This window comes from Macaca nemestrina, chromosome 8 (assembly GCF_043159975.1).
Source record: "Macaca nemestrina isolate mMacNem1 chromosome 8, mMacNem.hap1, whole genome shotgun sequence".
NCBI classification, from domain to species: domain Eukaryota; kingdom Metazoa; phylum Chordata; class Mammalia; order Primates; family Cercopithecidae; genus Macaca; species Macaca nemestrina.
In genome coordinates this window covers 32,241,274-32,268,727 of record NC_092132.1, presented here as the reverse complement: position 1 = coordinate 32,268,727, position 27,454 = coordinate 32,241,274, and the positions used below count along the sequence as shown (strand labels likewise).

At 33.8% G+C, this 27,454-nt stretch overlaps 1 protein-coding gene across 6 annotated transcripts in view; it reads right to left on the bottom strand.

Moving 5' to 3' along the window:
- LOC105475960 (CUB and Sushi multiple domains 3) overlaps positions 1–27,454 on the bottom strand; it is a 1,218,758-nt gene that overhangs the window by 936,129 nt on the left and 255,175 nt on the right. For all 6 annotated transcript variants that reach the window (XM_011731490.2, XM_071067898.1, XM_071067897.1 and 3 more), the window contains exon 4: positions 1,721–1,915. In XM_011731490.2, the coding sequence (XP_011729792.2) occupies positions 1,721–1,915 (195 nt within the window). The remainder of the gene's footprint in view (positions 1–1,720; positions 1,916–27,454) is intronic.

The window sequence follows — 27,454 nt, the reverse complement described above, 5'->3', positions numbered from 1 at the left end:
TAGTAAATTGTGCAGGAATCTCACAGTCTTCATGCCATTCTATGAGAATTAGGGCTTGAGAAACTGGCACAAATCCTGCTATTCTTGCTCCTAGTGCTGCTGTGAGTAATAAACTATCCTTTATTTCTGACTCAACAGTCTTGTGTTTCCGTCATCATCCATGAAACTGTGGCAAATAATTTTAACTTGAAAGTAGAGTAAAATGTCAGAACTCTTCATAGTTCTTGATGTTTACCAGCTAATAATCTAAAGCAATTATTTTTAAATATCTAAGCTTTGGTTTCCTATTATAGTGAAATTTAAAAGTGATAATGCTTACAAATTTCACAGTATATTTATAGTGCTTAAATAAATGATAGCTAATAGTAGTTACGCAATATTAGTAGCAACAGCAGCAGTAGCAGTAATGATAGCGGTAATTGTGGTAGCCGTAGTAGTTGAAGCATACACAGCAAAGGAATCTAACATTGAAAGAATGCCACCATATAGCAGACATTTTTACTAAGCAGCCAGTGTAGCTTATCTTATTTAATCCGCACAACAAATGGAACAGGTGTTTTGTGTTTTGTTTTGTTTTCATTAGTTAAATGAGGTAAATGAGACTCAAATTGTTGAACTGATTTTCCTGAGGTAACTCACATGGCAATTGGCAAAGCTGGGATAAGAAGTCTGTTGTGTCTAATTACCAGGAGGTTGTGATGCATGCATTTGCAGTGACATGTTTGGGAGGAAGCTATAAAGTAATTTAGATGGGCAGTTGGACATTCCCACATCCCAGTCATGGAGGAATTACAGAAGCACATGCTTGTTAAGGAATAAAAGAAGCCCAGAGGAAACACAATGTTGGCCTCCAGAATTTTTCTAAGAAAAATCCATCCATGTGCTTAGCTAATGTTGAATATGTTCTGTTTCCCAAGCTCTGTATTTTGAACCTTTGTCCACATTATTATATTGTTGTGTTTTCCCCATGATACAAATAATCTTAATAGTATTGATAGTAAACAAATACAGTACAATTAATTTCAAAAATTTCCATGCTGTCTTCTATCAGAAAGATTCATAGACTCAGTCAATATTTCTTAAAGCTAAACAATTTTGACAGCCTAATTAAATTTCTAAACATCATAAAATCCATGTTTTAAATATAAATATGAAAACATATAAATACACAATGCAGGCATAACTATGTACATAGATATATATAATTTACTACCTAATTTCACAAACAATGTGATAGAGATACTAGTCAATACTAAAATTTAGTATTTTTCTCTCCTTTTCATGTAGTATATGAGACTATTTATCCTTCAGGCTTTTGTTTTTTTGTTTTTGGTGTTTTTTTGAGACAGAGTCTTGCTCTATGTCCAAGGCTGGGGTGCCGTGGTGCTATCTCAGCTCACTGCAGCCTCCTCCTCCTGGGTTCAAGCAATCATCCTGCCTCAGCCTCCCGAGTAGCTGGGACTACAGGCGTCTACTACCACACATGGCCAATATTTGTATTTTTAGTAAAGATGGTACTTCACCACATTGGCCAGGCTGGTCTCAAACTCCTGACCTCAAGTGGTCCACCCACCTCAGTCTCCCAAAGTGCTGGGATTACAGGTGTGAGTCACCATGCCTGGACTCTCCTTTAGATTCTGTAGAAGAAACAGGCACCAAACACATTTTTCAAATACACTGGCTGATGACAACTCTCATTTTTAAAGTGTTTTCATTTTACCTCTACAGATAGGAACAGGAAAATCCCACGAAGCTGTATTAACTGAATTGGCTATGCAGGTGAGCTGAGGGTGGCCATCAAGGATGTATCCAGTGACACAGCTGTAGCGGATCTTGTCCCCAACGTCGAATCTTGTACCATATAATACACCTTTGGGCGGAACACCAGGATTTCCACAAGAGCTACTCTGCAATTCTATTAAAAAGGAGGAAAAGAACAGTTTACAGTTATTTCAATAAGCAGTTTTTTGTTTCAGATTTATACAATTATATATGCAGATATGGATATTCTTATTTCTTTGGAGAAGAGTCACTGAAAAGAAATGTCTTCTATTCCAACACATGTGACAGTGAAATATGGAAAGAAAACTAAACTTTATCACAGAGGTATTACTGGTCATTCTTTATGCTAGAAAGTTTTAGATATTATATTACTTAGTCTTCCGAGCATTACTCATATTTTTACTCATATATTAATATTTACTCAGATAAGTAAAACTCCATGGCTTTTTCAAAGTTACATTCTAATAACATAGTAATAAGCAAATTCATTTCCTTAACATTATCTTCAGTCCTTCAGTGCTTAGTCTTAAACCATGAACCTAGATAAAATACATATTTTGCATGGAAACCTTTATTTCATTTAAATGAGAAAAACACAGTGGAGTAGTAAGTGGACAATTTTTAAAGTTAGGGAGGGAGGATGAGCTAGAATTTCAGCTCTATTATTTGTTATTAACTTTGAGTGTATATTAAGAATGATAACAATAAGTGCAAACAGTTGTAATATTTTAATTAGATCAATAGGCAAAATATATGGAAAATGATATATCAGAATGTTTTATCTATCACCTTCTTCTATTGATGCTTAAAACTAAACAAGTATACAAACATGAGTTTTTAAAACAATATGCAATTCAGAAAAAATCCAACTTTAGATTAAATGAAAAAAATTGAAAAAAGCAGTACTTCAAGAATAAATATATTAGAGATTATTCTCATATTGTTTTGTACATTTTCATTTTATTACTGTTATATTACCTTTATACTACAAATAATAAAATCACAAATAGTAATTAATGAACTAAAAGATATCACAATTTGAGTAAAGTCGGTAGTTAATAGTATTGTGCAAACATTAATTTCTTAGTTTTGGCCATTTTACTGCAGTTACTTCAGCGGTTATATTAAGGAAAACTAATTAAGACTATGTGGGAACTACTGTTCTTGCAAAATAATAAGCTGAGAGTGATGTTGCAATAAAAAGTAAAATATTTTTCCCATTTTGCTTTGATATTTATTTCATTTGTGCAGTTACTAAGTTCTATATAATATTACAATGCTAATTCAAATAATTACAAACCATTGTAATAATTAAAATATCAATGTCAATACTAAGCAAAAATATTAAAACGCACAATGGTTCACAATATATAGCTTAATTTTGAGAGTGTTTTTTAAACTTACATTAAATTTTTTGTCTAAACTTTTCAAAGCAAGTAAAAGAAAAATCACAGATTAATTTCCAGTATGAGATCAATTTAATCAAGAAAAATGTATTGAGCACAGGACATCCATATATTTTAGAGAAAAAAATATTTACTTTGAGTTTTAAAAATGTAGTTTTAGGTTTCTTAAAACTAAAAAAGTGAATAAATTGACTAATATTTACTAAATGTATATGGTTTCAATAGATAATTTTCTTAATAATACATTCTAAACTTAAGTTTGTAAAATATTTAAAGTGTCGGTAGTGAAGGTTATTTCTAATTGTTTATTTTGTTATTTCTCAAAGACATATGCTATATGTGAATTTTCACTAAAACAATACTAATTTATTGTCTGTGAATTTTGAGCAACTTTTAAAGAAACACTTTGAACAGTAGTTTATTTTGAAATACTTAATTTTTTGGAAAATCGTCTGATTAACAGTTGAGATGTTTGCTCCCAGAGACAGTGAGGTTAATAAGTTTTGACAAAATGAACAAAAATTCAATCCCCTGAATATAGTAATAACAAAGGCGATACTTTTAATGAAACTACCACTTTCGGCCTTAGAATTAAACCACTCCTCTTCCTTCTACCCTCTAAAAAATAATTAAGGTCAGGACTTCAATTATCGTAAAGTTATATGTCTAGGAGAAAAGTGGTTTCCAAATTATGTCACAGGAAGCAACTAGGTGGGGGAATAAAATGAAAGAGAAGAAAGCTCTGAAGAGTTTTTGGACTCAAAATTAACTTTGATTTAAATGAACAAATAAATATTATCCAGAATAAAGTACCTAAAGCAAAATGGAAATCATGTCAGGTGAAGCAGTGAATGAATAGTAACATTGAATGGAATCTTAATAGATTACTTAATCTCCAGGCTTGTGGCTGAATTATTTCTAAAACTGATAAAAAATTTAGGTTGTTTCAAAATGAAACTCAAAGAAGACAATTTTAAAGCATATCTGGCCTCCACTTTCAGGAAATTCCTGCTGTTGTTTGTGCTTGTTTATCATCTTCATTTATAGAAACATCTACCCATCATCATCTGTTAACTGAGTAATTTATAAAGAGAGTTAAGATATTTTGCATTCAGGTTTAATTGATCCTGATTCTATAACCATTGCTCATGGATTATATTTTTTGTCTTCTTCTAACCCTTTAATTCAGGACTTCTCTCTATGCTGTGTATGTGCATTTTTAAAGGCAAAGCAAGTAAGATGTGTCACTAACTGAAGTATACAACCCACCATCAAAAAAGACTATGTTCTGATTGAACATTCGCTTCTTACTCTTAACATTTTAAAACTAAGTAGTGCTGCATATTTAAACTTTTGAATTAAATTTACTTTCAATAAAGAGGTTTATAAATTGCTAAGATAGACTAGTTTTTAGATAATGTTTCTTCCAGCCATCTAGAATTTGAATTTCAGAACAGAAAACCAAATACCACATGTTCTCAATTATAAGTGGGAGCTGAACAATGGGAACACATGAACACAGAGAGGGGAACAACACTTACCGGGACCACTTGTGGGAGGGTGGGGGTGGATAGAGTATTGGGGAAAAGAGCTAATGCACGCTGGGCTCAATATCTAGGGGATGGGTTGTTAGGTGCAGCAAACCACCATGGCACAGTTTTACCTATGTAACAAACCTGCATATCCTGTACACGTACCCGAACTTAAAAAAAAAGAAAATGAATTACTCAACTATGTTCAGTAAATCAAACTGTAAAATAATTATTAAATATATGTTGCAAGTATTTACAGTAAGTGATATTGCTTAAAACATATAAAATTATTAAGGAAAACACAAATTTATAAGGGAAGATTTTTTTGTAATTCATCAGATGTACATGCAAGCTAGACACATCATACTTGTTATCTCAATGTGTTTTTGAAGCGAATTATTACACCTAAAAGCAGAGTTGCTGAAAAGACTTCAGTTATCTTCCTTTACCAGCAGATGACAGTAATATATTGATTAAGAGGTTTAGGTAACTAACACAAAATAATAGAATCTGACAAATTGTCTTCTAATGTCCCATAATACAAAGATTAAAATGGGATTGGAGTAGGGGAGGAAGTACTGTAAAGCTCTTTACACTGTATTCTTGGTTGAGCACTTAGAGTGGGCAGGTTGGTGGACTGAGATCACTGGAAAATAAACCTGAAGAATTTGTACTCAAAATATGTCTCAGAAAATGTCAGAGACCCTTTATGTTAAGTTTACTGCTCTAGGCATAACAAATCATTTAGTCTAATTAAAATCCATCTGATTTTGGCTGGAAAGATGTATATTTTATTTATCTTCTCTTCTCACAGCATTGAGATTATCAGCAAATATGAAGATATTTTGACAACATAGACTATTCTAAAGTGTAAAAGATTTTTGATATTGCAAAATAATTCCTTGGAAAATATACAAGATAAATTTTTAAAAATTCAATTGTGTTTGAATGGGTAGAGTTTAGCGACACTCTTCTCTGTTAGTTAAAAGAAAAGATAAATGACTTGGTAAGTGACACTGACACTATTTTATTCATCAGAAGCTTTTAAGAGTTACCACTAACATTGCTCTATGATGTGCACTAGTTAATACTATAACATGTCCCTTGCCTTCTGAGCTAAAAATTTGAGAAAGTCAACCTTTGTTGTAGAGTATCAGTTATAATAGGCATTTGGGCATTCTTCCACTTCTATCTCATAAAATACTCGACATTATGGGTATAATTCTACTCATTGTGTAGAAAGGAAAACTGAGACTCAGGAAGATCAAGTAACTTTCCAAAGGCCATCCACTAATAAATAGTAGACTTGTGGTTCAAACTTAGGTTTCCTAACTCAGAAGTCTTAGATCTTTTCACAATTATATATTGCTATCTACTAAAGGCAGATATTCATTCCACAAGTGTTTATTAAGCATCTATCATCAGTAATGCTCTGGGGATATAGTCTAGCAAAAGGTAGACATGGAGTTTATGATTTGGTGGTTACTAAAAGTAATACATCAGTAATTTACAGAATATTAATTGTATTGTGACATTTTGCAGAAAGGAAACATATAAGTTATACTAAAGGCATATAATGGCGAAATCTGAATTAGTATTGATTAAGAGGAGATCTGGAAAGGATTTCCTGATAAAGAAAGGCTTTAATTGTGATCTGAAATGGGTAAAAGATAGTTTTTGTTTGTTTGTTTTTAAGGGCAGTGAACAAGTATATTTGAAATAGAAAAGTATAAGAATCAAAGTACTGTAACAGTTATTAGGTTTGACAACACAATGAAGACAGGTTTCATGGAAATGGTAGGGTAGGGTAGAAACTAGATTGGGAAAAAATATTTCAAAAGGGTTTATCATAGATGGCTTCACACAGTGATGTATATCCTTTGCATAGGCTCATAAATATGAAGGAGAACTATATCCTCATTAAATATTTGGTGGTGCGGTGCTATCTGCTTTTTAAAAGAGTAATTGAGAGTAAATAATTAACATACATTTTATAAATGTACATGTGAGCAGAGATTTTCATAAGCATGCATGATATAAAGTGGGTAAGTTTACTAATTTAATACAAATTCAATATTGAGTGGGAAAATTGTGATAAAAGGAATTGTAAAAATTAATTTTTAAAAAATTAGTAGCCAAAATAATGTATGCATATTATTTTAATATGAGAATACCAATTTTATAAGACTGTTGATATTATTACACAAAACAATGTATGTTACTCATGTATATTTTTAGCAAGCACTCAATATATGCCAAATATTATTAACTAAATAAATTGAAGTTTTATTATTATTATAATCAATTGTGTATTTGAGACATCAAAATTAGGTGTGATTACATTATCGATTTTCTAGAGGCCGTGTCATAAGTATCAAATTTTCATTAAATGTAATGAAGTACATTAGATCATTCTTGGTCTTAAGAATTAATAAAAAATAGTAATTTAGTCAAGGGTAAAATTCAATTGCTCCTCTCTGAATCACAAAGGAAATACAAGGTCTAATCTTAACTTTTGGCAGAAACTTTGTATAAACAAATTCAAAAAAGTCCCCTATAGGTGTCATTGATTTCTTCATTCTTTTGTCTATTGTTTGGTATCATATATTAAGCACCATTCCAAGCACAGTAGTTATCAAAAGATATATTTGATGAATTGCAGGCTGAAATATCCAGATAATTTTTAAAAACAAAATAAGTAAGTCTAAAATGCAATTTAAATCTTGAAAGAGAGTATATATAAAGGACTATAGGAGAACAAAATTTTTGTTATGGTTTCCTTGGAGAAATGAAATAAAACTCTATCAATAAATTTAGAAAAACAAGTGTGTGATTAATACTAATAAACATATTACAACAACCTCTTTCTTAAAAAAAATATCCAATTTGTCGGGAGCACATGAATAGTTGCCAAAGGCAAAATGTTACACAAATTATCAGGAAGAAAACCTTACCTTGAAAATTGGAATGAAAATTTTTAAAAAGGGATAACGGACATCCTGACTACAGAATTGCATAATTATTCAGTCAAATAGATGAAGCATGAACCTGCTGAGATCAATTAACAATGCTTTAAAACACTGCAAAATTATATCTACTAAGGGAAGTAAAATCAAGTTGTTTGTGCTTCTTGGAGAAAATTAATCTCAGGGTTTATTTCCCAGATGATTAAAAATAATTTAAGAGAGCATAACATCAAGCTGAAACAAAATGTTTTGCACCCAGTACCTCTCATCCTGAGAATTCCAAACACTTAACAAATAAATCCATTTTCCAAATTTTTTGGTGATACCAAGTGTTTTTTATTACAAATATTTAACCATTTCATTCACACAGGACATAAAGGGTGTAGTTAGGAATTTACCTGGGTACTTCAGTTTGAGCAAACATTTCGTGAGTATTTTGAATCACCTATTGCATCTATAATGTCCTCATGGTCTTTTCTTTCAGTACATATAACTGAATGAAATTTATTTCTATATACATTTACTTCCTCACCAGACTTTGAGTGTCTTGAGAAGAGGGACTCTAATTCATCTTTGTGTATCAAGAATTTAGCACACTGTGTTGTCGCCAAGCAAGAAGAATTAAACTAATTGTGTTATCTCCTTGAGTAGAAAAATTTTAAAGTTAATTATCACACAGAGCTCATAGAATTAAATGTTTAAATACAAAATAATAGAGTGGAATCTGTAGTATAGAAGAAAGTTGTAGGAATAACATGAATTAAACTTGTTTTAATAAGCACTGGATCACATTGGCAACATGTGATTTTGTATGAGTCAAATTACATAGTTATGTGATTCAATTCTGTTTTTCTGTGAAAATGCATTTACTTCTGTAAGCCATTTCCCTTCCATAAGCATAATTTCTAAGCTGGAGTCATGTCACAGACCTCACTGGGATACTGAAGATGTTGCAAACATGAGGCCACATTTGCCATTTTGGAAGTCATCCTGCAACTTCAAAAAGGTTCAGAGGTGCCAATCAAAAGGACAACTGTTATATCTTATTAGTTGTTATTATTATTATTTGTTTGTTATTATTTTAACTTATTGAAAGGGAATCTAAATTACTGGTTGCTAGAAAAGAAATAAGAGCAAGATAGTACTGTCTTAGCTGGGCTGCCTAAGAAGAAAACAGAGTACTGGATTGATTTTAGGGAAGAATGAACACTGATTAAAATGTATTATAAGCAGTAGAAGAAAAGTCTATTGTCATTTAAAAAAAATGTTTCGATAAGTCTTAGGGTAAGATGGATATATTTCCAAGGGAAGAAAGTATGAAGCGGTGGAAAAGTTAGTGTAAAACCAAACACATAAAAATTTATGCTGTGTCGGTAATGTCATTCTGTTTTCATATTGTGGATATAGATAAGGTCTACTGGCACTATAGAAAAATATTTGAGCATCAGATGTAGATTTATAGTTAAATATAAGGTAGAAAATACTTTGCACCATATACAAAGACTAGCCATTACTTATGTTGACCCATGAATAAGAGGTAATGCCCATTCCATTGAAAATATCTGTGCCCTTTCATTGGCTAAATAAATTTTATCATCCAAAATGAATTTACAAAAACGATATTATATTTTTGTTTTGTAAACTCTGTAACCACCATTGTGTTAACATAGTTTGGTGAAAGGATCATGAAATATAAAAAGTTATGATTATTAGAAGCTAACTCTGTTGTACATAACTACCAGAATATTACCAAAACCAAAGAAATACAAATACAAAAGGGAGGCATATTAGCAGTCATACTCACATTAAAGTTTCTGGACATGGAATAACATTGCATTTAGCATAGAGTAGCATTTGATAGATTGATTCAGAATAATAGAAAAATGACTCTCCTCTGACAGAATTGGAACAAGTATCTGTATTAAGACTTTTGGATAAAGGTAATTTAATTCTTTAAAAAGATGTGTTAAGCTGATCATGGATAATTTACTGGAATTATATATTCATCAAATATGATGACTGAGAAATGCCACTGTATTTTGCAATTAATCCATCACCAAATAATTACTGAAGCCCGAGGCACAAATGTCAAATAGGTATAAAATATGACACCATTTCTATCTTGCTGAAACATAACTCAAGTTGGAAAAATAAGACATACATGGTAATGACCTAGAAATTAAAAAATAAAACTGATTCCATAAGCCGATTTTTAAAAAAACAATTTTAACTATTATATACATATACCAAAGGAAGACTATTTTATAAAATGAGTTAAGTAAATTTTTAGTTGGAGAGAATTCAGAAGAGTCAAATAAATCATATGAATAAGACCCAGAGAGAGGAATGTCCAAGACGTAGTCAAGAGCAGTGTGCAGAATAGGTTGGTTTTAATATGTTGGTCTGAATAGGTCGATATATATGAGGAAACACAGAATGTAACTTCAGAAAATAATCTTAGGGTTGCACTTTGGAAATACTCGAAATTAGCTGTTTTAAGGTCAATGCTAAGCTGCTGCTGATGCTGCCAAAAAAAAAAAAAAAAAAAAAAAAACCCAAACAAGTTACAGCGAATTGCTTAAATAAGATAGCAGTTACTTCCCTTCATGTGACTTTCTGATTGCTCTAGGCTAAGAGAGATTGGACTGTGCCCTCAGGCCGTCAGGGACTCCGGAGTTTTTTTTTTTTTCCATCTTGCTACGCTATCCTCCCCTAGGGCATTGCCTTTGTCCTTTGCCTTCAAGGAGAAGTTGGGTTGCTACAAATGTTGAATTCCAGGCTACTGAGTTGAATGAGAAGATGTTAGGGGAAAGCAACAACAACAACAACAACAACAACAAACTTCCCTGGGAGAAACACAGCAGTTTTGTTCCTGTTGTTGTTTTGTTGTTGTTGTTACTGTTATCGTTTTTCTATCAAGGCCTACTATAATTCCTCATGGAACAGAGACCTGGTGGAGCAGAAAATAGATGGTTACAATACATAACCCCATGTGAATAAGCAAATAAAGGGGACTATTCAACAGTTAAAGAGCATGGTCATGCATACATCCTGTCGGACAGCGATTCTGAAGCACTTCCTGCCCTGGCAGACCCTCCTCCTCTTCTCTAGGAGGTGCTCCTTTGTCCCGCATCTTCTGTTGTCCCCTGGCATTTTCTTCTGAATAGTTCTTTACTGTCCACATTCTCTGTGGTCAAATTTGAAGCAGGTGTTGAAGAGTAAACTATCTTTGGGAGTGCTTTGAGATTATATCCTACCTCTGCTAATGCAGGTTTGGTGTTTGAAAATTGCCTTAGGGATTGACAACCAGAGTTTTGCAGATGACTCGTATAATTTATTCAGCTAAAACCGCCCTGAAAGCTTAATAGGAGTTAATTTAATTGCTTCCAGGTTTTCTTTGGTGCCAAGGAACACTCTTCCCAATCCCCAACTTGTTCAAACCATGGCTTTCATTGCCGTTTCATTGGAGCTACCTTGAGGTGATCTGAAACAATAAACTTGGACAGAAATGCAACATTCCTTACCTGATCTTTGGCCCCAAGGCTGTCTTCCATCCTTGGACTAAGAAACTTATATAAGATTCTGATAAACTTTCTTATCCCCTGCTATACAGAAGTAGTTGGTTTTTCCAACCCATAAGTCCCCAGAATTTAGACTCTATTCATTCTCTTCTTGAAAATGGCCAATTGATGTCTGAGCTCTTCTCTGTTTTATATATAATGTCTTACTTGTTCACATTTTGGGAGTACATGTGATATTTTGATACTATGTACATACAGTATGTAATAATCAAATCAGGGTAATGAGTTTGTGTGTGTGGAAAAGCCAAGTCAAACTGTGTTTTTCCTCTACTCCGGCACTGCAAGAACAATGGGCACAGAAAACTTCTGTGACCACGAAGCAAGCAATCAATTTTGCAGTGGACAAGAATTGGGTGTCCTCCAATTCAATTCTGACACTGTCTACCTGGCGATAGTATCTGATCTTACAGGTTGAAGGCTTAATCCCTAAGGCTGACCCCCCAGGCACCAGGCAAAAGTCTGGGCCTCTGGAATTTTTGCCTGACAAGCTTCCAGTGGAGTTTTCACTAGGGAGACTCATAGAACTTAAGGATTCACTTGCTGACATTTAACAGTTTATTACAGAAAATATTACACAAGATACAGATGAAGAGATGCATAAGGTGAGGTATGGAAAGGCTCAGAGAGCTTACATTCCCACCCTGGGAGTGCCACCCTTCAGGAACCTCCAGATGTTTAGTTATCTGGAAGCAGTTCATGCCCCATTCTTTTGAGGCTTTTATGGGGGCTTTATTAAAGGGGCCTAACTGATCAAACCAATAGTCATTCATAACCAACTTAAACTTCAGACCCTCTCCCCTCCCTGAAGGCTGAAAATTTCAACCCTCTACTCCTGTCTTGATCTTTTGGGTGGGCAGTCTCAACCTTGAAGCTTTCTAGCACCTGCCAGCCATCAATCAATTTATTGGCATCACTTTGGAGTTTCTAAGGATTGTAGGAGTTGTATGCCAAAAACTGAGGCCAAAGATCAAATATATATTTCACAATATTGTAGTCCACCCCTGGTCTTTGAACTCAGATCTCTTACATCAAAAAGACATACAACTCAAAAGGTATGGCCACATTACTAGAATTCCAGTTCATCATTAATAAATCGCTTAGTCTATCATATTGTATGAATGTCTGCTAGACTGAGGCCACTCAGGTGCAGGCCTGAGTTCAATCTTCTCAGCTTTCAAAAGCAGATATGGTCTCCACAAACCTATAGCTTCACCCGTTTTCAGACATCTGGTATACTTCAGTTAAGAGACAATGTCTTCTCTAGCTCTGAATCTCCTTCAAGGTGTTAAGTAATATTAGGTTTCTCGCAATTTGTAACCCATTCATTTATTCCATAACCTTCCATTTACTCTTTCTCCTTTTTTTCTGTTGATGTCCAAACTTTTTTCACCTTTGGAAGGGATGTTAGAATCATCACTGTGCTGGTCTAGATTGCAGGCAGCAATACTAGTGGGTAGCAAGTGCTTCCCCAGCAGTTAATTTCAACACTTACTTAGGGTATGGTTACATAGGTCAGAACTATAGGGCCATTTTTAACACCAGACAATATAGCTGCATTCACTGTTAACTCAAATTCTGCCAGATTGTAAAGGCACACCCACCCCCATCAGGCACTTAAGAATTCTGGCAGAAGGTTCTTTTGTGTGTGTGTGTGTGTGTGTGTGTGTGTGTTTGTTTGCTTTTTCTTTTAGAAATCATTCTTGTTTCCAGCACTTGTAGTTGCAGCCCTGGACCTAGGAACACTGCACCAAGTAGGGAAAGGAGAAATAAAGTTGAGGTGATGTGGGAAGAAAGAAAAGAAGCATAATCATATAATCATTATATTGGCTTACTCCTCCTTTGGCAAGAATCACATAGCCATACCGTATCCTTCCCCATCCCTCTTTCCCAGATCAACCAGAAAAACTGAGGAAAATCTAGTGAGGACACTACTTTAGTCCCACTCATGTTGAGTATTAGCACACGTCTATGAAGACGTGTAAGCCAACCCTTCATGCTTTCATCTCACCCTGTTTTTGACAACCAATGTTTTAATGTCCATTCCACTTTTCTATTACATTTTCTCTGAGGAGGATATATCTTTGCTTATTGTTGAAAATTATGGGCTGTACAGTATGTTTCTTGGTCTGAAGAAATGAAAGTCAGATGTCAAAATATGTATATTTTGGTGTGTGTGTGTGTGTGTGTGCATGTGTGCATGTGTTTGTATGTGTGCATGTGTGCATATGCGTGTATGTGTGTATTGTAACAGCACTCAGGGCATTTGCATCTCTCATAGGACAAGCAAAACCCAGTCCATCGTCAGTGTGTATTCCTGCCAAGACCCATTTGTATCTTCCCAGAGATACCAGCATCTGTCTCACTTGCAAGCTATGTTCAGGACTTCCCACCAGGGAATCTGCCCCATATCTGTCAGCACCCTGTCTCTCTTGCTGGCACACAAAACCATTCTTATTGACATTATGTGCCTGAGAAGGTATAAAAGGAGCCTGACCAGATTCAGCACTCCTGTATCCACTCATTTCATGGACCAATTGGCTCTCAGAAGAACACCCCGGGATATTTGCTTGTCAATTCCAGTCACCTTCCACACCTGACAAAGGATTCTTCTGATGGCCATCAACATGTTCTACTTAATGTGAGCTCAAATTTCCATAGGGCTGTGCCCTAATGTGGACATCCTTTTAATAATCCAGGTTTCTATTGCCCTCCTCCCTGACCATATGGCCGGGCCATTAGCCACCATGCACAAGTCAGTAAAAACTCACATAGGAGATTCCACCACCATTCAATTTTTCCATCACTGATGGAAAAACAACATGTAATTCAGCCCACAAACTGATTTATTTTTACTTTCTTTAGTCAAAGTAGCAGCCTTTCAAACAGGATATTGTCCATTTACCTTTGAACCAACATCTATAAACCAAGCAACTCTTTGTTGGTCTGTTGAGAGCCATTTATAGGGCACTTTCCCATTGTCAATTCCCAGCAGCTCCTCACACGGTTCCAGAATCAGCCCCAGTGGAAAAGAGGCTCCCTGCTTGTGAGTATCCTCTCCCTGCCTTCTCCAGGGAGCATGACCCTGTATAAACCATTTCCATTTTACTATGGAACTCTTCTGGGAACTGCTACACCATTAGAGTGTTCCCTGACATCACTTAAGATAGCACAGGTATTTCAGGTGTCAAATCATTTTACATCCTTCGGTCACATGGATAGCTTTATTTAACATTCCATAGAAAGGCAGGAAATGCCCCTCAAGTGAAAAATTTCTAGTCCCAAGTCCTCATAGTTGTTGCTGGGAGAAGTTCATGAGCTTTTGCCATGAGCCCCAGGAAATGCTCTACAGAGGGCTAGAAAATGAAGGATTTGTCCCTACCAGCACTCCAGCTTCTACTCTACACCATGTGTGCTTGGGCAATCTTACTGGTTCCCACTGGGGATTTTCAATTAATATTGGTTGAAGGGTGGATTTACATACCTTCTGTTTTACAGAACTAGGTAGGGGGATATCAGTTATATACAATACTTATTCTCCTGAATATGAGATTCTGTCTGTGAGGTGGGTGGGGAGCTATTAGCAGGAGCCCCTTTCACTTTGGTGGGAGTTTTTGGTTTTTTTTTTTTTCTTTCCTTTTTCACCCAGTAAATTCCATTCCCCTCACCTTTCAATGTGTCTGCTTTCCTAATCCTTCCTGGTTGTGTGACAGGAATCCAGTTTCAGCTGAACTAAGGAGCAAAGTTCTACATCAAGGGGACTGCTACCCTGAGATCACCACTGGAGTAAAGTTTACGTGGAGTCACTGTCACCTCATCACCAACCTCTGAACAGTGAAAAGACACTGGAAAAAAAATCACCTAAAATTGTAATTCAAGGATAAAGGAGTTGTAACAAGAGATGACAAATATTACCACTCTGTTTTATTAACTTAAAGCTGGAAAATACTGGAAACTCCTGTAGTTAAATTGCAACACTGATAACAAAATCAACAGGCAGAGTCTGCAGGAAAATTGTGTGCATAAATATTGTGTTTCATTTTTATATGAGTGTACATGTTTGACTCATATTGACGAGAGAGTCTCAGAAATGTGGTTGAGTTTTGCCTTTTGTTTTTCTCTAATATTTTAAAAAAGAGAGAGTGAAATGGAGATTAATAGAATTTATTCAATCATCCCACTGAATATGTAGGTAACTCCCCTTCATCCTATTTCAGTTTAAAGGTTAACTACCTTTAAACACCCCTACATAATTCTTCTGTGTCCATAAAAGGAAGTCCAATTTCTCACCTGATGATCATGATCCTACACAATCCTACCCCTTTATACTTCTCCTAAATTGCCTTATGTTTGCCTAGTCACATGCTCTATTTCTGTTAAATATTCACTGCCTCTCAATATATGTTTTATGTATTCTTGCTTCACAGGTTTGCTTACACTATTTGAAATATCTTCACATTTTTTCTTTGCCTATCCAGATATTTCCATTCTTCAAGATCTAAACCAATTCCCACCTTCTCCATAAAGCCTTTCCAAACTCTTCAGTCCATGTTCATTACCTCCACACAGGAAGCAATAGTTTTTATTTTCTATTATATTTATTGACCACTTGCTCAAAAGTCTTTAGACATATCATTTGCCTTTTATTGTTTCTTTTGAATTCTACATGTTTCTTTGATTTGTAAGTGCTCTGTCTACTCAATTGACTTGTGACCATCAGCAAGTCAGATATTATACTTTTAAGGTGCATCTTTTAAAATGCTAACTCTTCAACTCAGATATACTAAGCTCTTGATATTTATTTGGCTAAAGAATTATTTTAATTCAAAGAAAAATTGGGGCGATAGGAAAATATGAGAAATCTCAAATTATTTCAAATCTCTTTGGAAACCAATCCCCTTGGGGGGAAAAAATTGAATTCTGGATTGAAGCCAAGTACAATAATCCTTATACCAGCAGTAATAGTGGGCATTTGGGAACCACGGCCATAAGAGTTTCCTGGATGACAAGGAGTACAATAAATCTTGATTATTTTGCCCTTCAAGAGTAATGCTCAACCTTTCCTCCCTACAGGGATAATTCTAAAAGTATGGGAGAAAATTAAAAACAAGTAAAAGGGCTTGTTCCAGTTGGTTTGCCTTGTTGCAGTTGACCTTATCATTAGACAATGAAATATAGTGATAAAAGCTCCATTAATAAAAATCAAATAAACCTGCCTTTGAATCCTATCTCTGCCATTTACCATTAGCACGTGGAAGTGAGACTATTAATACTTCAGTTTCTTTTTGGGTACCATCTTCATTACTGAGATTTATTTGGGTTATTTAAACAAATTAATAGGAACTCACTGATTTTAACTATGTCATGAGTTTCTTAATATCATCACATTCTAATCTTTATTTAATGGTCACTGGTTCATACTAAAATGGTGACCATTTGTGCATAAACTCATTTTCCTGAGAAAATATGTATTTATGAGCCTTGAGTTTATTGAATATGTCTGATTTCATTCCATTCAACTCATATTACATTTAACAATGGCAAAGGTTTCCCAATGATGCGTTTACATTGTTATTCAGTTCATTTATCATTACTGAGATCTTAACATTTAGAATGTATTTTACCTTTTTAAGCATTACACCTAGTAATCATGCTAACTAGTTTTGTTACTGGTTGTAGTTCATGATACAATACAATGAGAATTGCTTCACCAAAGCTATGAAAACCTAATTGAAACCAATTATGACAATTATCTCTCTGTTCAATTGCTTGCATTAGACTCTTTCCTCATTCTATACAGTCAGACTGCAGACAATTTTTCCTGATGTGACCTATCCAACTGTATTTCAGGCTTTATTCAGTGAGCAAGAACGCTTCTGAATAAAATTAATAGGAATTTTGCATGGATTGAGTGAGAACTGGAGTTATTAGGATTGTAATATGAATTTAAGTGAGAATAAAGTATTATTGGACTTTCTTATTTTAATTAAGTACCAAAACACTCTTAATCAAGCAGATAATTAAATTTAAGAGGAAATGTATTGTGTGCTAATTGCCATTGATTATTAATAATATGCTTATTTATGCATGCAAACTCTATAACAGTATGTATCTCCAAACTGTTTCTGAATGACAATAACTGAGTTCTGCATAATAAACCTATTAATGAAATGGAATCTTGCAAGAAATGTCAGAAAGGAAAAATAGCTCAGACTTCAGAGCTCTTCTCTAACTTTTCCTGTTGAAAAATCAGAGCAAGTCACGTGAACTCACACAGGAGAATGTCAATAATTACATACTGCTTCCTTTTTGTAATCATGTTTTGTTTTCTGGGGTAATACAGTTTGGAAATATTTTATTAAAATGTAAGAATTCATGTTCATTAAAAACATAATTAAATCTTTATTTTAACCTTTAAAATAATAAGTATTATTTTATTTTGCCATTATAAGCTTTTAGAAATGACTCTTCATGTGTTATAAATTTATAATTTTTCCTTTTATTCATTTATTTACTTATTAGGTTGGTGCAAAAGTAATTGTGCTTTCTGACATTGAAAGTAACAGCAAAAAACACAATTACTTTTGCACCAACCTAATGATATTATCTAATGGTCACTTATTTATTAATCATCTACTGAATGCTAAAAATTAGTCTTCAAAGATAAAACATGGAACAGTATATACTCCTTTTCTCACTGCACCTGCCAGGTAAACTTGTCAGCAGATGGTGGAGAGGAAATCTAGATAATAAATACAATAAGACATGTAATATTTACTACTGTATTTTTAGATAATAATAAATGTTAAAGAGAAATATAAAGTAAGGAAGGGTCGTGGAAAGTCTGATAAAACATTTCAGGAAACAGGAACTGTGAATGCAAACACCTTGAAGCACAGAATGCATGGAGCATTGATGGAATGGCAAGAGTCCATTTGGGGTGGAATGGAATGACTGAGGGAGAGACTGAGATGAAATGAAAACAGAGTACCAAAACAAAGCCAGAGGGTTAGACTTTGAAGCCATTGTATCTTCTCAACTCATTTAATTGATTCTACCTCTTCCTCTTAAAGCATATGTATATGACGATGTTTTTAGCATTATAAATTATTTCCTTACAATGGAAAAGAAAGATTTACTCTGTTTTTTTGTTTTGTTTTTGTTTGTTTTTGTTTGTTTGTTTGTTTTTTATCATCATCCCAAACTATGATCCACCCCTCTGACTTCCTCTTCCTAGGATTTTTGTTGAAACAGTGAATGTTAACATTACAACTTTGTAAATGCTATTATTAGCAAAGGTATTCATTGTTATTAATACTTTCATTTTCTGAATGTTTGTTTTCCGTGACATTAACAATTTCCTGTCTTTTATTTTTCATTTATTTCATACTGAGTGTAACCACAACTTTAAATTCTGCCAGTTGTTTGAATCTCTTTCTAATACATTTAAATATATTACTCATTCAACTTCAACTCCTTAAAGAAAGATTTTCAGAGCACTTTAATCTTCTCCATCTGGACATTTGTTTCTATTATCAGAGAGTGTTCTTGATATTCCATTCAACTTTCTTCTTAGTTGGATATTTTCTTCTCTATATTTTTCAATGTTCTCTTTCTTTGTTACAGAGACACAGCAGTAACTTCCAGAGAATGGGTGTTTAAGAGATAAATAATGCGTGTCTGTATAGATCTTCATACCATTCTCAAATTCCATGATAGTTTCTATGGGTATAGAAATGTTTTTCAACTTTTATGCTGGATTCAGAGGGTAAATGTGCAGGTTTGTTATATGGGCATACTGTGTGATACTGTTGTTTGGGGTACAGTGATTCTATCACCCAGGTGCTGAGCACAATACCCAATAGGCAGTTTTTCAGCCCACATCCTCCCTCTTTCCTTCCCAGGTCCAGAAGTCCTCAGTGTCTATTATTTCCATCTTTATATCCATGTCTATTCAGTGTTTAGCTCCCAATTATAAATGAGAACACGTGACGTTGGTTTTTCTTTTCGTATGTTAATTTGTTTAGGATAATGGTCTCCAGCTTCATTTCCATGTTGTTGCAAAACAAACAAACAAACCAACAAACAAAAAAAACAAAAAACAAAAAACAAATATGATTTAATTCATTTTATGGCTGCATATTAGTCCATGGTGTATATGTATCACACTTTCTTTATTCAGTCTGGTGTTGATGGGCACCTAGGTTGATCCTATGTTTTTCCCATTGTGAATAGTACTTCAATGAACATGTGATTGCATGTGCTTTTTGGTATACTGATTTCTTCTCCTTTGAGTATATACCCAGTAATAAGATTGCTGGGTCACAGCCATCCCATTACTGGGTATATACCCAAAGGATTATAAATCATGCTGCTATAAAGACACATGCACACGTATGTTTATTGCAGCACTATTCACAATAGCAAAGACTTGGAATCAACCCAAATGTCCATCAGTGACAGACTGGATTAAGAAAATGTGGCACATATACACCATGGAATACTATGCAGCCATCAAAAAGGATGAGTTTGTGTCCTTTGTAGGGACATGGATGCAGCTGGAAACCATCATTCTTAGCAAACTATCACAAGAACAGAAAACCAAACACCGCATGTTCTCACTCATAGGTGGGAACTGAACAATGAGATCACTTGGACTCGGGAAGGGGAACATCACACACAAGGGCCTATCATGGGGAGGGGGGAGGGGGGAGGGATTGCATTGGGAGTTATACCTGATGTAAATGACGAGTTGATGGCTGCTGACGAGTTGATGGGTGCAGCACACCAACATGGCACAAGTATACATATGTAACAAACCTGCACGTTATGCACATGTACCCTAGAACTTAAAGTATAATAATAATAAAAAATAAAAAATAAAAAAAAGATTGCTGGGTCAAATGGTAGTTCTAAGTTATTTGAGAATTCTCCAAAATACTTTCCATAGTGGCTGAGCTAGTTTGCATTCCCTCCAATGTATGTGTTCCCTTTTTCTCCACAGTCTTGCCAGTATCTGTTATTTCTTGACTTTTTAATAATTGTCATTCTGACTGGTGTAAGATGGTATCTCATTGTGGTTTTGATTTGCATTTCTTTGATGATTAGTGATGATGAACATTTTTTCTTGCTTGTTGGCCACTTTTCTATCTTCTTTTGAGAAGTGTATGTGTATTTTGCCTATTTTAATTGGATTATTATTATTATTTGCTTGTTGGTGTGTTTAATTTCCTGAGAGGTTCGGATATTCAATTTTTTTCATATTCATAATTTGGAAACCATGTACATTATGATTTGGAAGGCCAGGCTCTGTGCTAATGTTGATGTTTTGAAAATCAAAGTCATTCTGAATTCTGGCACTTTGAATTTGAGCTACTTATTTCTATTGCTAAAAATCTATGTATCTTCTTACAATTCACAGGTTTTTAAAATATATCTATTTGACAATTAAGACATTATTTTCCTAAATTGTTCTAGATACTTGCTGGGCTTAGAACCCTTTGAATTTTCTTTCAATATGGAATTTCCTTTCAATATGGAAATTCTTGTCCTCTGCTTTATAAAAAAAGTTGTTTAGTGACTTTCTCCCCTTAATGTTACTAATTTATCTTTCAAAAATGCCTGTTATTTGAAGACTTTTCTAGACTTAAATGACTACTGCTGCTATTACCACTTTTTCTCTCATTTCTGTTTCCTATATCTCTGACATTTTTCTCTCCCTTATGGAAGTTTTCTTTAATGTTACATTTAAACCCTATTAAGTATTTCGTATATATATATATTTTTTTATATCCAAGAGGTTTCTTTTGTTCTTATTTCTATAGAAAATTGTGTTAAAGTTTTATATATTTTATTTTATTATTTATTTATTTATTTATTTATTTATTTATTTATTTATTTTTTGAGACGGAGTCCCCCTCTGTCTCCCAGGCTGGAGTGCAGTGGCCGGATCTCTGCTCTGCAAGCTCCGCCTTTTGGGTTTACGCCATTCTCCTGCCTCAGCCTCCCGAAGAGCTGGGACTGCAGGCGCCCACCACCTCGCCCGGCTAGTTTTTTTGTATTTTTTAGTAGAGACGGGGTTTCACCGTGTTAGCCAGGATGGTCTCGATCTCCTGACCTCGTGATCCGCCCGTCTCGGCCTCCCAAAGTGCTGGGATTACAGGCTTAAGCCACCGCGCCCGGCCTTATATATTTTAGAGAACAATTACATTAGGTTTGTTTGTTCATTTTAGAAGTTTTCTTCTGTTCTTATAGTCCTCCTTTTTCTTTCAAATTTTTCGATTCTATTTGTTTTGGACTTTAGCTTCTATGCTAGAGAATTTCTTCAGAAGTCAGATGATTTTTGTTTGCTATTTATAAGTAGTTAAGTAAAACGCTGAATAAATGTTCTGAGTACAAGTGTGGTGTTTGATACATTTGTACTTTACTGTGTAGTGATTGTCTTTATTGTTTTGTTAAGAGACCCATTATAACAGCATTTCTTTCCTATTGAACTGCTTATACTCTTAAGTAAAATAATTCTCAATCACCTGCTTAGAGAATACAGACCTAGCTGCAACTTTCTGAGTTAAGTAGTGAAAAATGTGTGTGGATCATGTGTCAATATTTTGCATGGAAACACTCACTTATTCCATCTCATATTTGTATTGTGCCTCTCTTTTCAATTGTATCTGAAACCCACTATTCAGAGACTGTTTTACCCCATTCAGAGACAAGACCTCCAATATTTTGCTGAGATAGAAAATGGGAAGTTGCCTAGCTGCATGTTTTTGGTCCTCTTATTGCTTCTTAATTGAATTTTGAAGCAATCTTCCTGCTTTAAGCATGACTTTTACTGCCTCTTTTAGAGTTTCTTAATGCCACCAATTCATTAGACTTCCGGGAACTCTGAGATATAAATTGGATTGCCTCTTAGCTTTTCCTACTAGTGACTTAAGATTCAACATTCCAGTGACTTCTATGTCTGTTACTACTGCTTCATCTGATTACCAGCTTCCAAAGTATTGTTTGTTTGATTTTAATTCTCTCCCATTATCTGTATTCTTATGCATTTGTGCCATTTAAAAAGAATTTAATGTTTGAGATGGGTTTCAGGAGAGAGTAATAGACCATGAGTTTCCTCTTTTATCTAAACACAAAATTCCATATCTATTATTTACACATTCATTGGAAATTGCATAAATGAACTACGATGTGGACATCACATTAAGTATATTGTGCAGCAGGTTACCGACTTTAAAACCCTTCTTCAATCTATAAGAATTATTTCTTGTGACGTATTTCTTGTGACATATTTCTTGTGACATATGCAATCTTGTTTATCAATAAGTATGAAATAATTATAAAAGTACACACAGATGATATTTTAGAAGATTTTGAGTTATTATTTAGCAAATGTATTGGATATGCCTGCAAATAAGACTCATTTTGATTTAAATTAACTTCAGTGTACACAGAGTTTCATCTTATATAACTAAACAATATAAAGCAACATGAACATTGTAGAATTGAAGGTCTTAATTTCCGTAAGTGGAAAAAAATATAAAACTTTATGGAATCAGGAACCAATTGTCTTTGGGGGGAAAATATCTATACCAAAATATAACATTATTTTAAACACGTTCACATCTGCAGGTGTTTAATGTGATGAAACAGTAAGGGACACTGCCATGCTGCCTTTGAGTTATTATACTAAAAACTTACTCTATAATTATGGACAAAACTACATAATGAAATATACAAGATGCATTGCTATAATATGTAACTAAATGTAGTTGTCAGTAATGCTATATATTTCTGAAATGATTGATCAATTGATTTGTTCCAATTGTTAATATTACAGAGTGTACTCAACAAACAAGTAAGTGAAGTTAAAAAAGAGAGGAGAAAGGAATGAATAACTAGAGCACAGAGGATTTTTAGAGCAGTAAAACCTATTTTATATGAAACTATGATGGTAGATATATATTGCATATTTGTCAAAAGCCGGAGAATGTACAAAACCAAGAGTAAACTCTAAGGTAAACTATAGGCTTTGAATGATAATGATTTGTCAATGTAAATTGACCAATAGCAACAAATGTATCATTCTGACTTAGGATGCTAATCCTGGGGGAACATGTGAGTGGCGGAAGGAGATGAAAACTTTCTGTATTTTCTGCTCAATTTTGCTATGAAACAAAAATTGCCTAAAAAGTAAAGTTTTTTAAATTTTTCAAAAAATAAAAACCCAAACATAATAGTTAATATTGATGCAGTAAATTTTAATAGGCCTCCATAATCTTAACCCTGTTACAATCTTTCACAGGGGCCTATACATAGCTTATAAACAAGTAACTTTCACATTGTTTAACTGAGTCAAGAAAGATATTTACTATATATTCTGTTAAAGTCTTGGCAACTTACTACATATTTCATTAAACTGTTGGCATAGGTTATAGAACCTTCCTCCATCTTCAGTTGCCCCGATCTCTTCCATCTACTTCTCTTACACTGTTCTAGTCCCCACACTTAATTGCAGGTCATTCATTGTGCCTTTTGATCAAGAGATCAAAGATATTTAATGGTTATCCTTATATTGTCATTTATATCTGCAAAAGCAAGTTGTTGAACTACTTTTTCCCTTTCTTTCTTATAAAAACACTCAATACTGAAAACAATTTCCCATGACACTGCCCATTACCCTATTCCAAGCTCTTTTTTTTTCAAGCTTCAGGTGCTTGTTAACGACCTTTGTATTTCAGGAAATATATGTGATGTTGAAATCTCTGGAACAGAAGCAGACTATTGAAAGAGCTGAGATCTAGAACCCTTTGGTATTACAAGTCAGAAAAAAAAGGTGTTTTGAAACTGAGCCTTCAAATGGAATTGGAAGGGTAGGAAAAATAATCATCTCTGTGATGATTATGATTTTCTTTATTGAGTAGGAATGTCAGAGAAAATACAAGTCCAGTTAAACGTGAATTTCAGATAAGTAAATATTTAATATAAGTATATCTCAAATATTGCAGGAATGTTCTGTATTTTTATTTCCTAAATCTGGCAACTCTAATTTTGGGGATTCTGGATAAATGAAAGAGGAGGGTTCTCTAATGTACATTAGACTGCATTTCTCACCATTACGATGAGAAAGAACCTAACAGTGAGTAAAAGTTAAATAAATATATAGATAGATACTTAACTACTGTTCCGATCTATAACTACATTTCTATTTAACTTTTACTCAAATACATATATTTAATATTCACATCATATATATATACACACACACACATGCATATATAGTGCTCAGTGTTAAGAGTTTTAGAACAAATCCATGTCAACCTCTTTGCCTTCACTTCCTCTCAGAGGATAAGTTGTACGTCCTTCTCATACAGATAATAGAGGACAACTTATGTTATGAGGAAAGGTGTCATCCTTGCCAAATACTTTCCGTTAATTTATTAGGAAATGTCATTCTCTAATAAATACTGGGGGAAACTTCAGTCCCTTTCTCACTCCATGAGATACTTATCTAATTATTCTCTTTCATGATAGTTTCTTTTTGTCTTTTCTCTGTTGAGTTATTCGCTACTTGTCTGCAAATGTTTTTTGGACTCCTCTTATTGTTTTATTTTTATAGAGTCATGGGGCCTTGAAAAAGAAAAAAAAATCATTCTACTGGAAAACTCTGAAAAAATATATTTGATTTGGCTCTTTAATTATCATAAAAGCTCACTTGGTGAAGATGGAACGAAAGACTATTCAGAAGAAGGGACATTTTGCAAAGACAGAGGTATGAATACACAAGACTTATTTGGGAAAGGTGGGCAGATTGGGGTGAACAGACTTTAGAAGATACTGTCCTTCTAATGGACAAACGGACACAAAGTTTTAAAGACATTTTGGGGCCGGATTGTAAAGAACCTTGTAAACATTGTTGATTACCTTAGATTTTAGGCCACAGTCAGAGGAGCACATGAAACATTTTCACAAAAGTTAAAGAGCATGATGAGGATTTTATTTTTTAAATGTGGTTATAAAAAGAGAATCAAGGCTGAATTGGAACAGAGAGCAGGAGAAGACTAGAGACGACAGAAGAAAACTTCTTCAACTGGAGAAAAAGAAAGTCTTGAACAAGTGGTAAACTAATTATTTTGTATCAGTCAATTAAAGTCACTTTCACACTTAGGAATTTATCATGGTGTTTTATTTCCCATTGACAAAAGACTGAAATCTTCCTGGCATTAATGACACCTATGATTTAAATTCACTTTTCTCATATAACAATTTCTTATTCTACTGGTTTGTCTAAGTGTGTTCTTAAAACTTGTAGTAAAGGGATTTTAAAAGGATCTCAAGCCCTGACGTTCTGTTTGTGCAACCTCAGGTAAGTACTTAACCCCTCTGTGGAACAATTTTCTTACTTGTTTTATTTAAGCATGGTTTATGTCTACTTTGTCCATTATTGTATTTCAGCCCAGAGTATATGACATAAAAAGTGCTCAATAAACATTCACTGATTAAATAGGTTGATAATATCATCTGCCTCATATATAGGCTGAGCATTACTAATCCAAAAACCTGAAATTCAAACATTCTTCAAAACCCAGGACACTGTGAGTGTAGACAAGATGCTACAAGTGGAAAATTCCACGTCTAACCTCATGTGATGTGTCACAGTCAAAACTTTGTTTCACGTACAAAATAATTGAAAATACTGTATAGAATTGTCTTCAGGCTACATATATATAATGTACATATAAAAAACATAAATTTCATGTTTAGGCTTGGGCCACACCACCAAGACATTTCATTATGTTATGCAAATACTCCAAAAAACAATCCAAAACAGTTCTGTACTAGACAGTGGTCCTATGGGGATGGAATCGATGAATGCAGGGGTTAAGCATCTGTGAAGAAGTAAGCAATGTTAAAACGTTAGCCTGGTTATTATTTGGTGCCAAATCTTATATGTATATATTATTATTACTGTAATGCTGTTGGGTCTACTTATCAAAGTAATGTATACTTACTGTAGAAAATATTCAAATTATAGTAAATTACAAACAAGGAGACATTATTATGCCATGCAGAGATAATAAGCAGGATGTGCTTATCTCCAAGCTTTTTCTATAGAAAATACATATTTTAAAAAGATCACATAACAGAATATTTTATACATCATTTTTCTATCAGTAACAATTGTAAACATCATATAACTATTTTATGACATAATCTTAATAGTTTGAAATAATTTATCTTATGTATTCAACAATGTCTTTAATTATCTGTTTATTAGATAGCACTATATTGTTCTAGGTGGACAGAACTAAATGGAGAGAATGTTTTTTATATAAAATTCTATTTACTGAACAAAATGCTTATCATAAGAGGACTCAGCATTGGTGTCATATAACTAACTATATTTGGTAAGCATATATAATCTTTATAAACATATAAAATAGTAAAAATAAACCAATTAATGTTGTAATAATCAGTACGTGAATACTTCTTTATTTCTGTAATACATCTAAAAAGATTAATACAAACTTCAAGTTATTGTGCAGTGGTTACCCTTGTGGAATTCGAGTTGATACCAAAATTGATTCCTATTCCAGCTTTGCTTTTTATTAGTTTGGGTGACCTTCAGCAAGATCCTTCATGTTCATCAGCTCCAGTTTTTGTATGTGTAAACTGGAGATAACCACATATGGATTACTTAATATCATAATCACTCTGTATATATGCCATTATTTTATTAAATTTAGTATATATATGTTGTATATACATACTATATATGTGAGGTATTACCCGTGTGGAATTGGAGTTGAGACCAAAATTGATTCATATACTTGCTTTGCTATTTATTCGCTTGGAGCTATTTATTAGCTCCAATTTTTGGAGCCGATGAACATACACAAACTAAATTGACAAAGAATGTCACTAACCACCATTTTAAAATATCCTTTCTTTTCCTTCCACTTCATACACTAACTCAGAAGGGTTGTGTTTGTTTTTGTTTTGTTTTCTTAAAAGAAGTCCATAATTACATTTTAACTTAGTATTAAAATTTTTTTGGACAGACGGAATGGTCATTTACTTTGCAATGTTAGACATTAATATGACTTAATCATTACTCCCTTAAAGAAGTAGAGAAAGTGTTAACAATAGTAGCCTTATTGAAGCTCTCTGCCGACCATTTCGGAAAC